Source organism: Taudactylus pleione, unplaced genomic scaffold, assembly GCF_031769625.1.
Source record: "Taudactylus pleione unplaced genomic scaffold, aTauple2 ptg000642l, whole genome shotgun sequence".
In the NCBI taxonomy this organism is placed as follows: Eukaryota; Metazoa; Chordata; class Amphibia; order Anura; family Myobatrachidae; genus Taudactylus; species Taudactylus pleione.
Genome location: NW_028285044.1, coordinates 2,938,370 through 2,958,343, shown reverse-complemented (window position 1 = coordinate 2,958,343; position 19,974 = coordinate 2,938,370). Strand labels below are relative to the sequence as shown.

General features: G+C 42.9%; 2 protein-coding genes across 5 annotated transcripts in view; both read left to right on the top strand.

Annotated features, from left to right (window-relative positions):
• The window catches only part of LOC148479008 (uncharacterized), a 41,217-nt gene extending 35,889 nt beyond the window's left edge, over positions 1–5,328 (top strand). Inside the window, exon 9 of the mRNA XM_088455104.1 lies at positions 3,700–5,328. Within this exon, the coding sequence (XP_088311230.1) occupies positions 3,700–5,238 (1,539 nt within the window). The 3' untranslated portion in view covers positions 5,239–5,328. The remainder of the gene's footprint in view (positions 1–3,699) is intronic.
• A 3,011-nt stretch (positions 5,329–8,339) lies between these two features.
• The window catches only part of TRIOBP (TRIO and F-actin binding protein), a 51,578-nt gene continuing 39,943 nt past the window's right edge, over positions 8,340–19,974 (top strand). Inside the window, exons 1-5 of one of the 4 annotated variants that reach the window (XM_088455038.1) lie at positions 8,340–8,594; positions 12,211–12,267; positions 12,928–12,996; positions 16,483–16,572; positions 19,203–19,312. In XM_088455038.1, the coding sequence (XP_088311164.1) occupies positions 8,589–8,594; positions 12,211–12,267; positions 12,928–12,996; positions 16,483–16,572; positions 19,203–19,312 (332 nt within the window). In that variant the 5' untranslated portion in view covers positions 8,340–8,588. Of the gene's footprint in view, positions 8,595–11,168; positions 12,004–12,168; positions 12,268–12,927; positions 12,997–16,482; positions 16,573–19,202; positions 19,313–19,974 lie in introns of those variants that run through there. The other 3 variants (XM_088455037.1, XM_088455036.1, XM_088455039.1) reach the window with 3 other exon arrangements.

The following is a 19,974-nucleotide window of genomic DNA, read 5'->3' as shown; positions in this document are numbered from 1 at the left end:
GCACCAATAGAGTTACTTCTTCAGGAGGTTTGCCAGCTCATTTTAGAGTGACTCCCTGAGTGATCTATCCAGGAGAACGGAAGCCTATTGACACTCTCCAACTTAGAGAACTGAAGAATTTTCACAAATATAATCAATAGATTTTATGGGCACAGGAATAGAAAGAAAAGTCGCAAACATCACCATTAGCTGACTGCCAGGAGTATTCCATAAGTACCACATATTGTTGTGGTCTTTGAGAATAAAGAGGGTCAATGTCCTCAGAGTGGGTGCGATCCCTAAGCATTATTGTCAATTAGCTGAAAAAGTGTGGAAAGAACTTTGCCAATTAGCAACAAACCAAAATAACTACCAGGTGGCATTAAGGACCTGATTCAGACCCGCTCGCTAGGATGCGGTCGCACCCTGTACATAGACGCCTCTCTAGAATGAGTGACAGGACGTGCTGTTTGTGGGTGGTGACAGGGAGTGGTCGATGGAAACGGAGGGGTGGTGGTGCGAACGCATGCGTATCTGCGTCAGAACGCCATTTCAGGGGCGTGCATAATTAAGACGCAGCGTTAGTGTACACGTCACATGGCTGAAATACACACAGCGGCACTCGCAGTGCTTGTGGTAGGGTATGGTCAGCCACAAGTGCTGCGTATGGGTCCGATGTTACTCAATGTTACGGATGTTTAATACACTTCCTGGAGATGATGTGTGTTACTAAGGGAAAGTGGCCGTCTTGTGACAGGCTGGTGGGCGTCTGAATACATACTGCGATCGCACGGCAAGACAAAGTGGTCGAGCTAATGTCTTGCTAGCGATTGCGGGATTTGCATACTTTGGCAGCTGACGGCTGCGTGCAAACGCATCCTAGCGAGCGGGTCTGAATCAGGTCCTAAGTGCCTATCACTATAATGAATTTACCATGGAATAGTAAGCCTGAGAAAACACTTTTCCCTGGAAATATGGATTACTGGGAGAATAACGATTCCCTTCCAGAAAGACTTGGTAAAATTATACTTTTCTTAGTGCTTGGAGTATAATGGATAAGTTTTGAGGGATGTTCAGCCCTTTACAATAAGGAACATTGTATATGATTTAAGTGAGAGTAACTGTGGAGGGAAGGACATTTGTGATGAAATGAAAACAAGTTATTTGAGTGGCATGAAGGGAAAGGGAAGGCAGAATAGGAGGGAGCAAATAATTAGGGAGAGGAGGTGTATTAGAAGGTATTAGTGCCTGGTCACATTTGAGGTATTACTAATGTGACTTGTTTTGAAAGCTAAATAGAATATATTTATTATCACAGTTAAGGTGCCCATCCACTAGGCGATTAAATTGAGTGATTGAACGATAATGACGTTGTTATCGTTCATTAATCGTTTCAAGAACGTTCACTAAAATGTCTAAAACCACCAGCGATGCAGGTGCCCGCTGGTCGTTTTAGACCATCTATCATCGGGCAAACATGCTGGTCAACCTGACGACAGCATGTTAGCAGATGATTGATGTTCCTACACTGAACGAACAGCCGTTCATATAATAAACAGACAGACAAACGACTGGATGATTACAATGTCTATAATCGTGCAGTCTTTTGCCTGTCTTCTAGTGGATGGGCAGCATTAGGCCCAAATGTCTATGTCTGCTGGAGTTTTCAGGCCAACAGTAAAGTTATCAGATTAAAACTGATCTGGCATCATGGTAAATTTGATTAGAAAATAACTGCTGCCTGTATGTATGGTCATCTTCCAATCACATTAACAGAAGCCATTCATGTCATGTGTGATCCAGCCAGGGGCAACTTAAGAGAGGAAGGGGCTACTTCCCGTCTTGCGGGTGGTGCAGATGAGTAGACTCTGACACTGTGCCAGAGGCTAATGCATATGCGCCGGTCTCCGGGAACAAGTCGCCCACTCCACGTTTCCAGTGATTTTTCTATTACACATGTGCAAATCTCTGGGAAATTAGCATTTTCCAAGTGATTCAGTAACGCCATCAACAAAACGGGACTCTGGAAAGGTAAGTATAACACATGGGTGCATTGTGTGCAGTTGTGGGTCGACATAGACCTATATGTGCATCGCACACCTTGCACCTACTATGGATACGCCACTGGTTCCACCCACTCAGCCTCTATTGCTCAACATTTGTGTCCAGTGGCAGGATCATCCCATTTGATGGCAGCTTTAATATTATATAAACATTATAAATTGCTGTCTATGGGCCTGATTCAGCACAGATCGCAATTGTGATCGCAGCTGCGTAATTGCACGCAGTGAATCTGCAAAAATATGCTAATGCCTACCACAGCTCAGCCAGCATAGAGACGCCCACTACTGCTTTGTCACACCTGTAATACCTCGCAGTTCTGCATATACATCGGTACCATCGAAGCACATCGGCCCATCACGCACAATTACAGCAGCTCTGACCGGTTTCAGAAATTGCAAGTCTCATCGCACGCAGTGGGTACACATTCACAGTGGCTAATTTATGCACGCCCATGCAACGGTGTTTAAAAGGACAGACACTCCTGCGTTTCTCCAACCACTCCCCGTCACCACCCCCAAACGCTCATGGCCTGTCACTCACTCTGCGATAGATTCCTGTCTGCGTGCGTGATCGCAGTGCAATTGCAGCACACAGGCAATGCGGTGCATACACATGCGCAGTACTGAACAATCGTCCGATCTGTGTATGCAGTTGCAATTCATGCTGAATCAGGCCCTATGTCAGAAACTGGAGACTCTCCACTGAGGGAAGTAACAATTTCTGGTGTAACCTGACATCTGCAGGTTAGAAAAACAATATACAGGGCAAAAATAGAAATCAGGTTTTTTAATATAACAAAAAAAAATTTAAATAATCCAAAGATCACTTATATTAAATTTTATATACGGTATTAGACAAAACGTCTGACATTTTTTTCTTTAATGGACTTCTGTTCTTTCTCACCTTACATCAGTATGTTACTACAGTACTATCTAATAATATCTACTTGCAATACAAAATAACAACAAAGCATAAATGTCATAACCCATAAGGCTCGATTCAATTGAACGCAAATTAAATAGCACCAGGAGGGAGCACCCAGAGCTATTCAATTCAGCGTGCTGTTAGGTCAGAGAATGCCCGTTCTCCCGCCCCTTGCGCCTTAAACAGGGTGTTTAGTGGCGAGAACGGGCATTCTCCAACTAAACTACCTGGCGCAATGCTGTTTCCACGGCACTAAGGGCAGAAAACAGCATCGCGCCTGTACTTTTGTTGGAGATCCGCTCACACCCATGGAGGGGTGCGAGAAGAAATCCTTAACAGCGTGCTGAATTGAATAGCTCTGGGAGCTCCCTACCAGCGCTATTTAATTTGCGTTCAATTCAATCGATCCCATAGAAACAAATAAAACATTTACAAGTGTTGTGCTTATAACACATGCATTTCATTAAAGGATACATTTACTGGACAGGTTTTTATGATTTGCAGGGGAAAATTAACCTTTGATCATATATATGTTTCCATCTATGAATGAGTGAAATAGCCCCTATAGATTTTCTTGAGATAAAAATCAATAGATTTCAGCTGAACAGACCCTCCTGTTGTCAATAATCTGAAAACGAATAAGTTAAATAGACGAGTGTTGGAAGTAGACTTGTGGTAATCATGATGTGCAATACATTTCAAAAGAAATTTTTTTATAACAATTTGTTCCAGAGTCGTCGAGCAAGTGTCCCCAGAACATCTGAGAAAGCTCCAGTTAGCCATTCATATGGCTCCCAATACCAACAGCTTGAAAGGCCACAGAAGATGGAGCAACAGTATAAAACATCAGCCTCTAATAATCCAGAGTCACATTACATGGGATCCAAACATTCTCAGCAAACACAGAGCCATCGATCACCAGGTTCTCTTTCTGAACAAGAAATACTGTACACCGAGACCAGCTTTATGCAAGAGACTAAAAATAATGTCGGGTGGTCTGGATACAAGCCTGCAGGGCCTCTTTCTTGTCACACACCACAAAACCAACATATGTTGGGTTACTATAATAGTACCGAAATTCCATTGTCTAAAACTATATCAAGTGCATCTGCGTTGCAAACAAAATGGCAAATGTCACCAAATGTTGCTGTGTCACGCCCTACGTCTCCCCATGAATTTGGTCGCAGGAACTCCCAGGGTCTGCATTTCTTATTACCTGAAGTTAGGTCTCCAAATGTTAGCAATGCCATGTTATTTCTACCAGACAATGAGAGCAAGGCTCACACTCCAGCAGAGCCAATGAAAAAAGAATTACATAGACCACAAACACCTACCTCAATTACTATTATGAGGAGTTCCGAGGGACCACACACTCCTTCACCAGGACCAATTCATGGTGATTTGAAAGAGTTACACATATTAAATACTCCTGAGATTAACTGCAAAAGCTTTGTGAGTCCAAAGACAGCATCTGTAAGATCTGAGGGGCGGCCAGCTCACTATCCTAAAAATGAACATTCACACACTGAAGGAATTAAAGACATCCACCACAGTGAATATTCCCCTGATGACAGGAATCCTCAGCAAACACAACACCACATACCACCAGGTTCTCTTTCTGAACAGGAGCCGCCTTACGTTGAGACCAACTTTGGACAAGAGACAACAAATCAAACAGGGTGGTCTCGCTACAAACCTGCAGGGCCACTTTCTTGCTACAGACCAGAACCACAACCCCAACAGCTTGTGGAATGGTATAGTGGCACTGAAAGCCCGCTGTCCAAAGTTGTACTGAGGTCAACTAGAACATGCACAATTCAAGAAACTGATTATAGTAACTCTCAGAACCTGGACACATTAACAGAACCTAGGCCAGAAAATGTGTGTGAAGGGAAAATATCTCCACAAGAACCTGAGAGCAGATCTAAGAGACCACATACTCCTTTATCAGAACATAATTCATTTGATATGAAGGGGTCACATATATCAAATACCACTGAGAATATACAATATGACTCCCTGACCCCATGTTCTGTAACATCTCTATGGACTTCAGGTTTCGAATCTTCACATTCTAAAAATGAAAATTCACAGACTAAAAGAAATACAGAATCCCACCAGAGTGAACAGTCCCCTGCTGAGAGACATACTCCAGAGTATGTTGAGAACTGGGACATGTACTTAAATACCACTGCAAATCCTATCAAGGTGTGTAGGTCCTCCCCCTGCTGTGTTATATGTCTGTGTTTTGTCAAGTTTCAAGATACATGAAACCTTTTGTGTCAATAATGTGTATGGATTTGCAGACTAATATCCATGTTTCTGTCTCTATAAATGTTTTCTTCTTTTTTTGTGGCAAGAACGAACATAATAGGAGTAAGCAAAAATGATAACAATACCCTATTTAATGTGAAATGTTTTGTATGTTTACTCTGTACAAGGCTACATACATTTTGTGGCACCTTATAAATAAAAGCTATTAATAATAATCTATATCAGCAGGTAACAGTAGTTTGGGACAAATTTAAAAAAATGTCGCCTTCTGCACACACAACGAACATTTTTATGAAAAAACATAAATGAACATAATTTACATGCTAACAATACCCAGGTAGGGCCTTAATGATACAGTATTCTTTGTACATTTAGTCCTGGTATTGTTAACTGTGTTCTACACCCTGAAATCATCATCTGGCTTCCACTTGCCAAACCCTAAAGAGTTGGTCAAATCTGAAATTTCCTACAAATTCTTAGTATTCTATCAAATTACAAACAGAATACTGGATGTAGCATATCCCTACATAAAATAAACAAGTTTCAACATAGAGGGGGAATGACGGGTTAGGTATGAAAACCCGGCTGTCAGGATGCCGCTGGTCAGAATACCGACAGTGGCGTCCCGACAGCCAGAATCCCGACATCCATAGGAATGGGATACGTTTATGATGCCGGTGGTCACAATGCTGACTGCCGGCATCCAGACTAAAGAATCCCGGCAAGGGTTAACTAACCTACGCCGGGAGACCGGCATCCCGATCGAAGGGATGCCAGGCGCCGAGTGCGGACAGCCGCGGTGGGGGGGAGGGTTAGGTATAGGGTTCCCGGGGGGGACAGGGTTAGGCACCCCCCGGGAGGTTAGGGGGACGGAGGTTAGGGGGACGGAGAGTTAGGGTTAGGCACCCCCCGGGGGGACTTAGATTTAGGTGGCGGGGAAAGGGGGGCTTAGGCACTTAGAGGGGGGATTACGGTTAGGCACAGGTGAGGAGTTAGGGTTAAGCACCCTAAAGGAGGGTTAGGGAGTAGAGTTAGGTTAGTTTATACTTACCTTCAAGATGATCGGGATTTCCTTCCATGTCTGGCTGGCGCTGCCGGGATTTGAACCATGCGGCTGGCGGTGTTTCATACCGAATGCCATAGGAACTAAACGTAAGTATTTTCCTAACCCCTACCCTAACCCACCCTCCCCGATGCCTAACCATTCCCTTCCTAAGTCTAACCTCCCACTCCCTGCACATTAAACCTAACACCCCTCCCCGATGCCTAAACCTTAGCTCCCCCCCTGGTGCCTAAACCTAACGTCCCCTTACCCGCACCCTAATTCTAACACTCCCTCCCCGATGCCTAATCCTAACCCTCTCCCTAGTGCCTAAGCCTAACGTCCCCCTAATACCCTTATACTTAACTTCGGGATGCCGACAGTCGGGATACTAGTGCTGGGATCCCGACCTGTCGGGGTTTCGGCGCCTGTATTTAGCCGACTACATCCCGGAATGATAAATGGTGGCCGGCAACATTGCGCCTGATTCTGAGTTATATACTATGGCAACGCCGGAATGGGTATGAACTCCCAGCGGCTGAATTGCCGCCGATTCATATCCCAGTGCCAGTAGCCCGAAGGAAGAAGATCTCAATATGGCAGGTAAGTATCCTATCCCTACCTCTCTCCTCCCCAACCCTCCCTTAGTGGTGCCTAACCCTAACCTCTCCCCAGGGTGCCTAACCCTAACCCTCCTGGGGGGGTGCCTAACCCTAACCTCCCCTTGGGGGCACCCCGGACTTACCTCGTTCTGGCTGGCGTCCTTCGGCGTTGGGATTAAGATAGGCGTACTTCAACGCCTATTTTAAGTCCTTTCTCGGGATTCGATCTCGTTATTGATCCCGGCGGCTGCATCCCGCACTGCCACTACTGAGTCTGTATATGCAGCTGCAATGAGAAAACATGCAAATGTCGCAGCCATCGGGAGAAGTATTGAGATGTCCAATTGGGGCTTTGCAAATCCAAGTATCTGCGTAAAAAGTTGCAGCATCTGCTTACAAAGATGCTACATTGGTCGCAGATCATTCGATGGTGGCAGGCCTGAGTGAGTTTATGGTCCCGCAGAATGGACCTAGGAATTGAAACTCCGGAGTCATAATACTTGCATATGAGCTCGCAGTCGCAGGGTGACATGGCCCTCAAAATGGTTTTGACATGCCTGCATTCCTTGCCATCACTCCCCGTTACCTCCCCCAAATGCTCCCTGTCAATAACACTGAGAATAGTCGCTGTGAGTGACTACGGTACTGTACACCTTTACTGTATTAAGCTTGCCTTGCCCCTCCACCCCTCCAGACTGTCCAATACGTACTTTCAGGTCTTCAATCCTGCATATGGGTGCATTCGCTTTCTGAGCAAGTGCTGAGCGGCATCCTACTATGAATGCTGATGTAGTACTCACTTTGCATCAGTCCCTTTTATATTATACAGTATATTTATTATATATTAATGTGAACATGTTATGCACTTACAAGATATAATTATCTCTTCATTCCATTTCCAAATCTATAGCCATCTTCCACTACACTACTGGAGGGAATGTGTGCTTCATCTGTTTGCTCCTTCTTAATAGAATGAATGAGTGATAAACCCAATGAATATTTAATGGATGGTCTTTGCAGAATAACTTTATAATAAAGGATGCACTTCATTTCCTATGCATGCAGCCCAAGCTGTTGTGACTTTAGATTAGGCTTCCTGTGCCACTCCCACGTTTATGGACTACAAGTCCCAGCATGCAATATTAGAGTCTACACAATACCACAACATTGCTACAGTCGTGTTATGTTTCGTGCTTTGGTAAAATGACATGCCCCTATCTGGATCACAGCATGTGATAGCTGTATATAGAGAGATATACGGTGTATGCTTCCGGTGTTTTGTATCACAGCTATGTGCATTGTGCATGACTCCTTGCAGCAGCAGCAGTAGGCGGCGTTCCTCTGTGCGTCTGTCTCAATGTAAACTTCCTAGTATACTTTTTTCGCTTCCCTCATTGGCCAGGGAGTGGGACCTCTCCCCTCCTCTAGGCTTCCCCCCTCCCCAGCTGATACCTCCTTCCTAGCTGGGTTAGTTTTTCCTGTCCCCTCCCAGGAAGTTTGTAAAAAAAAAAAAATAAAATAAATATATATAGGAAACAGAGATAAAAGGTTACTAAAAAAGAAAAGAAGTTGGAGACTTTCCGTGAATCCAGGGGAAGAGACAGGGAGGGGGCCGCCTTGCCCGGGACAGGGCTGCGATCTGCATCCCATTGAGAACACGAGGAGGCCAGATCATCTATCTGACTGCAGGGCTAGGCACAGACATGACGGTGAGAATGACAGAGTGTTCAGCTCTACCTGTCTGACTTTATCTGTGTGCTTTGTGGATGTAGCCATATTCAGTGTGTGCTTTTCATATGGTAATCCAGGGAGTCCTCTAAAGGATTCTTGTTTCTTCTAATTCTATATGGATATATGTCAGCTACATGCAAACTAGTATATATTGGTGTGTTTATGAGATGGACTTTTGTGAAGCAAATGGCTTGTGATTGTGTCAATAGGTTCACTGGCTCTAAGTTCTATTTCATCTTAAATATAAATAATATTGCTACACATTTTACTTATATTGTCAAAGGCTGCATGTATGTTTTGTAAAATGCTGTTGAGAGGACTGACTTGATTTAATCAGTGTATTGTCAAAGGGTCATTTCTGCTTATGTTATGAATATGGAAAATGTTCAGTCATTTCTCCTATTGAGAACTTTCAGTTTATTTACTCATAGTAGTTTACATCTAAGCTTTGTGGGCTATATTATATACTCATGGTGCACATGTTGTAAGTATCGCTTATATCATCAACATGAACCCAACTTCCTGGTTATTGCCTCAATTAAATTGTGAGCAAGCCTTTATTTTAAGTTGTTTTTCAGTGAATTGTGACTGGTGTATATACATATTTTTTTAACAGAAAGTGATGCAGTGGGGTTAAATGTAGAGATGTGCGGTTCGGTCTTCCTGAAAAACGAACACACCTGAACTTCGGGCTTGCCAGTCAAATGGAGTCCTGGTTTGGAATCACTTTGGGTCACTTTGGGGTTCCAAGAAGAACAGAGGGGGCGATTCAGACCCGGATGCAACGCAGCGCACTTTCGCAGCAGTCGGGCCGGGTATGCAAATTCCGTGATCGCACTGTTTGGTTAAGGACGCCCTCTATGTCTTAGAGAGCGACGGCAGAGTGAGCGCACGCCGGTGTAAAATGACGCCCACTTTTCTTTCTTAGCAGACGTCCTCCCAGGAAGTGTATGATTAATAAGTAACATCGAGAGCCATCGGCGCTGCACACAGAGCTTAAGGTAGACCCTACGCCACCGCAAGCACTGCGATCACAGCAGGCTGAAATACAATCAGGTGATGTGTACAAGGACGCTTCCATGCTAATTATGGACGCCCATTAAACGCCGTTTTGATGCCCAGACACACCTGCGTTCGCACCACCACTCCCCGTTCACAAGCACCTTCCCTTGTTGCCACCTACAAACGGCACTATCGGTCACTCAAAGTAGCGTCCAGTCTGTGTACTATGAGCGCACGATCCCCGGACGCAGTGACTGGTTCGCACATGCGTATTTTGCCGCATGCGCAGACAAGTGACAATCGCCCATATCGAGCGCAGTGTTGCATCCGGGTCTGAATCAGACCTAGAGTCCTGAAACGGGTCTTCTCGTATTTTGGAACTCTAATCTAAAAACAGGATCTCGTGTATTTTTATTGCATTTAAGTCACTCCTTTGTGGTTTCAGGTGCTGTGAGGTGTTCAGAATTTACTGGAAATTCATGTTATTGATGTTACTTAGTCTACACTCTAGGTCCGGCGCGTAGAGAGAGCACTCTAGTGCGCGCATGTCAGAAAGGGGCGTGTTCATGAGAAAAGGGTGTGTGTATTTAAGACACGCCCCTTTCATCACTATTGGGGGCGTGCCCAGCATATCTGATATGCCGGGCCGCCACCAAGTTCTCCTGCGCACGGGATCTATTCACCGGCGGTGATCGCAGTTTTTTCCCACCCGCTGGACACTGCGGCCAGTGGGTGGGGACGGCACCTGGCGTATTGTTTTAGCGGGGCTCCGCCAAGAGGGCAGGGCGCATTCTGCCCTTTGGAAATCGGCCATCGGGAAGGCTGTTACTAATACTATAGGAACAAAAACCGGTCCAAGTTAAGAAGAAATCCAAAACTGAATTCCGATTCAAAACCCATCTCTAGTTAAAAGTAGTGTTGAAATGTAGTTTTATTATTATTATTATTATTATTATTACTACTACTACCATGGACAGCTGGAAGACGGATGTATATTATGCATTATCCATGATGTTAATAGAGCTTAAGATGACTCTGTGCTCCCATTGCAATACATGGTACAGCTTCTCTCACTTTATAAATCTAATTATTTGTCAAGCGGTATGACTAATAACATCAGACGTCATATATTTGTACTAATATTTTTTTATTCATTGTGTAAGCTTTGTTGTACTGTATAGTTTGTTTACTGTAGTTCTGTTATATACCATAATCTATGTAGTATTAGTTTAACACCTTTCTCATGCATCAAAAACACTATCAGACATTAGGCTAATGTACATCTGTCTCCTACGTCTTCATATTTACATCCTGTCTGTTTTGTCTGAATTTTACTATGTACTCCCAGGCCATGTTTTATATTCATGTTGTCAGCCAAAATTATATCTACTATTGCTGCTCACCTATTCTCCAATTAAAATAGTTTGTTTCCATTTCTTTAATGCAGATCTTTCTTGATCTCACTACAGATGATCTTTGTGTTACCTTTATCCTATACAGTACCAGGTGTCTGTTATCATATATGTTATACCGTTTGTTTAATTTTTCTGTATGCCATTGATGCATGTTAATTTTTCAAAAAGTTGTCATTGCTAATTTAGTGTTCTCATTATGGCTTAGAGTACTTAACCCTATGTGCATGTCTTTTATTGACCAGCTGTATGTTGAAGTTTCTCTTTTTAGTTTTTCTGTACATAGCGAGTGTCTTTTGTATCCCTCTGTGGTGTTGGATGTCTAAAATCCTGGGTCATGCTCTGTGTGGTTCAGTCTCACTTTCCGGTAGTCTCTCTTGTGGTATTGAAAGGGTGAAATAGAATCTGCCTAATATCTCAGATGTCTCTCTGCCCCCCTTTGCCCTCCAACCAGAGGGACTTTGGCCAAGGGGTGGGATTCGCTGGAGTCCTTTCTCTTAGAGACAACCGCTCAGTAATTGGAGAAGGAAAGGGCTGAAGAGAAGGACAGAACTAAATGTCAGATAAGACAGCGCTGGTCCTGGGGTTAAGAATTAGTGGCAGGTTATCAATTTAAATAGTTAAAATGCATAATACATCCTTCATGCCTCTACTATGTACGGTTATAAAATGTGGATTATCTCTAATGAGATGAGAGAAAAGTAGCAGCAGACAGATATATAGACATCAGAGACCACTATATGTGAAGGTGAGAGAACCAGTTTCTTGTAGCAGTTGGGTACACAGTGCGAGAGCTATGTGGCCTGTCTAAAACATGAGACCTCTTACTCCGAGGGAAACAGGGAAGAGGGACAGTCGATCAGGAGAATATAGGTTACCGAGACATATGTAGAAGTTTAGGTGAGACGTCCACATGTTGCCCTGTAAAGTGTCTTCTGCGTCCACAGAACGAGGGGCCAGCACCGACCTGGAGGTATGAAGTATCAGTCAGGCATGGAAAAGCCTGGTTAACCCAATATCTACAGGACTCTGTTGTTGTATCACTTTTTGTATTTGGTCTCTGTTGTACGTCTCATGTTCGTACCTCCTGCCTCATTCCATTGCTCTTCCATCCACCTGTCCCACTCTTTGTATACAGCTGAATGTTCAGTTGCAGTCGATGTGTGTTTCCTCCCTACAGCCAGACCTGCTGAACTTCAAGAAGGGTTGGATGTCCCTGCTTGACGGCAATGGAGAGGTGAGAACATACTTTGGTTGTTATGACACTCTGTTGGTTATTTGCTGAGTTTGTGCCATAGGAAAGGAGTGGGCTGTAAGTACAGGGACGCACGCAATTTTAAGTGTGTGTTTTAAATGCTTTAGGATAATGCAATATACTAGTTTTAAGTTTGATAAACATAATGACCAGTAGTTGTATTACATGGGTTAGGGTCAAAACCTGGTGGGGAGAATTACAGTTCAGTGTTTACTGTATCTAAACCAAAACATTACTACCTGGCTCCTTGATTAAGTAGCATGTACTACAGCAGAAAACATATTTATTGTGTGTATATATAATGGTGCTTCATGGTGTTTGCTGTATAAACAAATCCATAGCCTGCCTAGATCCTTAACCTAGGAATCATTTGCTGTAAGTGTTTAGCTCAAAATAAGATGAACTCCTTTAGAATAACCTATGCTTCAGCTGTGTAATGTTTCTGTTTTATAACTGTCCCTCTCGCTGCCACCTTGGACATGTGCCAATGGTCATGTCTGTAATGTAGCCGTGCTACATATAGCTAGCATGTATAGCATTTGTACATGGAAGAGCAGTGTCCGATTGCAGCCTGCAGTATGTGAATAAATGCTATATAGGATTGTTCACATTTTTTTTTTTATATTTATTTTTTTCTTTTAGTGGAAGAAACACTGGTTTGTTCTGACAGATTCCAGCCTCCGATATTACAGAGACTCCAATGCTGAGGAGGTAAGTAAACAGCTTTGTGGACAGATACGTCTTTATTGTGTATATGCTGGCAGCTGTTTGCATATTTGCAATATTAAATGGTAATGGCATCTGGCATGCTTTCTTGCTAACCGTCATTAGTTAGTTTTACTGTGTGAGTGAGGCAGGAGATAGAATTATCCATCATTGGCTTATTTGTGTGTAACTTTGGAATTGCTAAGGATATGTTGTAGATGCTATTACAATTGTGATGTGTTGACACAAATGAATTAATGGAACACTGCATGTTCTCTAGACTTACCATGGACTATGGTAACAAGTACTCTCTATTTAGAGCAAAGACTAAATACATATTAACTAAGGGCCTGATTCAGAGCCTCTCGTAAGCGGCCGCTCGTTCGCTCCGAGCGATGTTTGCCCAACTGCGCATGCGTACGGATCGTTATACGCATTCGCGAACCAGTCAGTGCGGTCGAAATTCATGTGCTCGCAAAATAGCGAATGCCTGATAATTTGAGTGACAGAAAGAGGCGTATGTGGGTGGTAACAGGGGAAGGTGCTTGAAAACGTGGAGGAGAGATCCGAACGCAGGCGTGCTTAAAGGTCAAACCGGGCGTTTTAAGGGTGTGCATAATTTAAACAGCAGCGTCATTGACCACGTCACTGGGTTATTTTATAGCCAGAACTGCTCGCAAGATTGTGGTAGTAAAAACCAACCACAAGAATAGCGAGCAGTTCATACCCTGGTCGATGTACTCGATTAATCTAATAAATAGCGGACATGACGTAGGATGCGAGCGGCCAGGGGGTGTATTTTTCCAAAAAATGACCGCAAGTTTAGTTCGCTCGTTCAGACCTAGAGGCGTGAACAGATCGCAAAGAGCGAACGGTTCATTTGAATAGCCACCCCTTTTTCCAGAATGAACGACCGCAGATAGCGACCGGCTCTGAATCAGGCCCTAAGATCCACTGCTTTATATTGTTGCACCATTTATTGTTGCAGTGTTTTTTACCATCTATAACCAACAGCATGCATAAATATGGTTGAAGAGCATAAAGCTGATATTTGACACCTATATAATAATGGCTGTTATACTGACTACATCAAATGGCCATAATGCTCCCTGTCACACTTAGCAGCAGGCTGTCACAGGGCTGTGCTTTATCGTGGATTAATTCACAAGGGCAGGTAATGTTACTGCGTCTTAGATCACTAGAATTTCAGTTTGTCATAAACCATTAGGACATCTTCCTATAGATATTTGATGTAACTTTTCCCATGTGTAAAGGACAGGGAAGGTATTATATTAAACATTGTTTTTTTAATTTTTTTCTTTAAGTTGCCATATTCATTGTATATTTACCTTTTTATATTTGATATTTTTTGGGGTTTTGAAATGATCAAGTCTGAGCATCAGATATGTAGTTGTCTGGTTTAAGAAAACAACTTGTTGCAATATTTAACTTACTGCAGAAATATATTGTGTAATTGAAACCACATGTTACATGTGTTGAATTTGTCACTGTGGTTTTGCTTATTTGGTAATGAGAATGAAAAGTTTTTGTTTGCTAAAAGCCAATTCCTAATTCCATACAAAACTGAAAATTCAGGTTAGGGTGATATTCCACAAGATAAACATTCTGGGGTATATTTACTAAAGTGTGGGTTTTTTAGAAGTGGAGATGTTGCCCATAGTAACCAGTCAAATTCTATTTCATATTTATCTAGCACCTTCTGGAAGATAATAGCTATAATCTGGTTGCTATGGGCAACATCTCCTCCTCTAAAAACCTGCACTTTAGTAAAGTTACCCCTAAGTGCGGAAAGTTATTTATGTGGGGTCTGGTGTTTCACCCAATTCGGGTGTCCTGCTGAAGCCCTCACTGGGGACCCACATCTGGAGTTGTAGCTAGGCTATTCAGGACACAGCGCCCTGCGCTGAGATTATGAGAGCCATTACCTTTCTTCTTCTTATTGGCTGGCCCCTCCCGTGGGACCAGCCACCAATATGCTGCATCCCCTTTCATGCCGGCATCTCCCCACCTGTCTCCCTTCCTCCTTTTCACCCCTCACGACACTCTGCAGCAGACTTGGCTTATCAAGGTGGTCCCTTTGCCAGTTATGTGAGTGCAAATCGAAAATTGTAGATCAATATCTTAAGCCAGTAACTTCTCATTTCTTTACCCCCTTAATAAATATATATATATATAATATATTCTCATTCTGGGCTCTTAGACGTTAAACAAAATAAAAGTGGTCCCGAATTAGTGCTTGCAGAAATCTTTTTGATCACTCCTGCTCCAGCCACAGTTTCACCTGCTGTCTCTAATTGCCTGTTCTTCAGACCCAGAGTTAGTATTGGGTGCATCTAGGCCAGGGGTGGGGAACCCTTTTACTGCCGAGGGCCATTTTGATATAACATTATTCGAGGGCCAGGTGTGAATTCACATGGGGGAGGGGCCTCAATCGCCGGGGATTACAGCAATGCCCGGAGCATCGTGAGGATTCTCCGGGGAGCGGTGAGGGCAGTGGTGTGACCGTCTGAAGCGTCCTACGGATGCTCCAGGCGGCACTGCTGCATAGATTCTGACTGCAGGGTGCCATTCTATGCACCCTGCTAGCCAGATGAGGCTAGCAGAAAAAAGCTCTGAAGGCCAGAACAAATGTTTCCGAGGGCCTTATTCGGCCCCCGGGTCTGTGGTTCCCCATCCCTGATCTAGGCAATCAATTAGTGCACAAATACTTAGGAGGTGTCTAAGAAATAAATGAATGACATATTACAGTTCTAAAGTGCAAAGGAGTATGCTGGCACTATATAAATGTTAATAAATAATAAAAATGGTCAGTCACACAGTGCGTTTATGCCATGGTAGAAATTAAGCAATTAATACTTTTTGTTTAAAACTGAAACAAGTCAGTTGAATTTTTCATCTTCCTAGTAGTAGTTGATAGACCACAGTATTTTATCATTATTGGGGAATATACTCTTTCCCCTGATGCATCAGTTATCTGAATTTTGGGAAAATTATTTTTCCAAGTTACAGATTTCCAGTGCGCTCTTTAATATATGTGGGTATATTATCTGGAATTGAATCTGTGTATGTGTAGGAAATCAGAAATTCCTCGTTTATCATGATCTAAGTCTGCTCTCTGAAGCTGATGATAACGTGCATACAGAAGGCATTTTCTATGGTCTGTAGCTATGAAGGTATTTAGGAATTTTTGGTTGATTGAGCGTTTTGAATACTATGCTTCTGGCATATTGTATGCTGTAGAGAACTATGTTATTGCAAGCAAGCTGCAAAAGTCTGCTCCCGGCTCTGCCACCAGCTGAAAGTAGTGTTCCCCGGATGATCCAGATCTGCATTTAATGTTTCATGAAAGCACAGGGTTTAGCCTTTGTGCCTAAATGTACACGTGATGAAAAACAAGCTTGCCGATAACCATGTACAGTATGAGCGCACAGGATTTAATACAAATTGTTTATTATTTTTGTTTCACCTTAGGCAGATGATTTAGATGGAGAGATTGATCTCCGGACTTGCACTGACGTGCCTGAATTTAACGTACAGAGGAATTACGGCTTCCAAATACATGTGAGTGTCGCATAACCCAATCCCTAGGAATTTTATGCTAACCAGTGTATTAATATAAATGTGATAATTTTTAAAGTTGAGTTTTATGACTTCTTTTATATTGAGGTTTGTGTCTCCAGAAAACCAGTAGATAACCATTGTCCTGTACATGTGTATCTAATACAAGAATGTTATGTCTGTCTGTTTGTTCCAAGTTGGTGCAAAAACTTCTGAACTGTTTCATCTCGATCCATCAAGTTAAATCTGAGCAATAACAAAAACAAAATGTATTAACATTAGCAATGCATGAGATAGGAGTGGCACCATACGCGTGGTGGGTAAGGGGTTGAGTCAGAGGTGCTTTGTTCCCGCGTTCACTTGAATAGGATAGGCTACATAGCAGTTTGTGCACAGGGCACACAGTGATATTGGTGTGAGTGGTGGGTGAAGGCGCTGCTGCCACCAGTCTGCATAGCGCTGCTGGTCACATGGGCAAAGCGATACAACTAGAACACCTCAAATAAAAAAAAGTGTTGGCAGAAGCGATTTCATCATGGGCAAAGCCACGGGCAACAGCTAGACTTGAATATTTCTAATCCTACTTAGGAGCATAAATCTTTGACCCACCATACACTTTAAATTTATTTTCTCTTGTCTTTTTTCTTATCTTTTTAATGCATGTTTAAATGTTATCATACTAGATAACTGAGTCCAATTGTTATTATAATTCTGTAAAATGCTGATTTCCACATAGAAATTATATATAGGTTTAAATATGTCAATTTAAACATGCATCCTTTTGGTTGTCATTAGGTATTTGACTCATTTTTTATTTCATTGGAAATTCCTATTTAATTTCTTTTTCTCTATTTCTTTTGCTTGTACTGTTATATGCTCTCCATACTATTAAACACCATACCACATTCCCCTTGATATGCATACTGTCTCATAGTGGGCGATTCAATTCAATGGAATGAGTTCCCAGAGTTGTTGAATTGTTCCCATCGCGCCCTGCAGTTAAGTGGGGAGATGCAGGTTATGGTGACATCATGCAGGAAGATGATTTACGAGTGCCTGCGCTTGACCTGCTTGTGCGTGGTGATAAATAAGTATATATACCCCTAATTCCTATGAGAATGAAGCTAGTAGCAGAGTAATTGTCAAAAAATCTGTTTATTGTAACAATTGTTATCAGGTGTTTGTGTTTGCAGCAGAAAGATTAGGTTCTCAGGATAGTCACAATGCTTCCTTATCCCTAATGCAACTGCAGTTGGGCAAAAGAAACAAATGTAGGGTGCAGGGGTAGGTTGGGGGGGATGGATGTGGAGATGAAATATAGGGAGGTAGTAACAGTTCAGTTTTCTGATTGGAGGTGATGTGAGACAGACCTGGGTGTGGGTACTGTCCCCTATGTGTAAGGGAAAAATTAGTGAAATAATATCCACTTGCTCCTAACCGGAGAAAGAATTAAAAGTCATGCACGATCTGTTGATAGTAAATAACATAGTTGCAGTTGTTGCGCTCTAGAGGGGCGGCGTCCTGTGCCCTCTGGTCCGTCAGCTTACCCTATGTCTTGTAAAATACCACGATCCTCCACTGTCCTTGGTGGTAAACGGCCTGCTGCTTGAGTGTGTACCGCGTTACACACTCGCTGTGGTTCCTTCCTGTCCGCCGGCCACGGGGACGTCTGATGGAGCCCACGCTTTCTTGCGGTCACGTGGTCCTGGCTGACGACGCGGCCGCCCGCTCGACCCACCAGCCAGTGGGGAGACTTGGGAAATGTAGTTCTATTATGCAGCTACGGGTGTGCACATATACTGTGTGCCGGACGAATTCAGTGGGTTCGTTGGTGGATTCGCTGGCAGTAAATCAATAAAGATGATGGTGTGTGTGTGTGTGTGTAAGACTGTCTCTGTCCAAAGCGTAGCAGCTGGTTAGTCTTCTTCAGGGACTTGAATCATCTGTGCGCAGGTTCTAAATAACCCATTTATAAGGCATAATGCAGGAAGTTTAGTCGCGGTAACCTGCATTCTCCTACTTAAGTGCTGGTCACGTTGCTGTTGGCGCATGTGCTAAACCCGAAACCAGCGGCGCTAGTCTAGTTGGATTTCTGCTCGCACCTCAGGAGAGTGCGAGCAGGACTCATTCCCGGCGCTATTCAACATCACATTTAGTTGAATTACCCCCCCCCATGAATGGGGATAGATTGGTTTATCACTTTTTCACTCATTTGTAGTTGTCATATCCTTTCCCGAGACTGGATTATTGAAGATGTAACAATATGTATTGTGTTTTTACAAGTTTCCAGGGGAAAATGTTGACATTCATAAATTTGTCTGAACTGGTAGACTTTGTCATTACGTCATTGTTGACATTGTGAATGCGGACATTATCGTGACATAATGAGTGTAAGCATTCTGATTGTCCTCATGCCATACCAAACCCAATACCAGGAATATACTATTCCTAATACTTGTGGTAGTCTCTTATGTTAATACTTCTTTTTGAAATCTAGCTCCATGCAATAAAGAGGAGCAGCTCATGTAAAAAAGCCGTGACTATGAGGATGGGTAAATAAGGTTACAGGTATTGTGATGGTGTGCTCACTGCTTTCTGGGGGTGACCTTTCCTTACTCCCTTGTGCCTTGCAGACCAGTGAGGGTGTTTTCACACTTTCTGCTATGACTTCTGGGATACGCAGAAACTGGATTGAGGCATTGAGAAAGAACGTCCACCCAGTTTGCATACCCGATGTGACCAAGTAAGTCATTAGTACTTGGGTAGTAAAAAAATACACTGTGTATGAGAGACTGAAATTCACTGGTTGAGATAATGTTATCAGTTGTGTATTGTCTTTTTCCTCTGCCCACTTGGTTAAATGAGGTGGCAACATATTGTGAAGACTGCATAATTGAACATAGCATATGCAGTTGTCAGGAGAGGTTTACACAAACCGCAAAATGGGTAACGGCACACACTATGGTGTAATCCTTCGCAGCCAATTGGATATTTGTGTTGCATTTTCTACACTGTACTGGAAAAGTGACCAACTCTAATTGGTTGCTTTGGGCTATATTATCTCTTATGCAAAATAACTTGTGTACACTTTAATAAATGTGTTCTGCCATTTCGTTTTACTGCATCAAAGACACTGTTTGAAAAAATATAATATGCAGCTGGATAACTCCATATCCCTTCAATGTAAAAGATCAGTTTAGTTTAATGATAGTATGGTTTGCCACGGATTTTACAATAAAGGTATAGGGATAGATTTACTAAGCAGTGGCTTTTACAAGCCGGTTTTGAGTCTGAAATTTAAAACTGTAGTAATATTAGATGGAAAACCAGGTGTGCTGTGCATTTAATGTAATTACGGTTTTAGGGTCAATACTACAGAGTAGCAGCGTTTTCTGGAAGTACGCT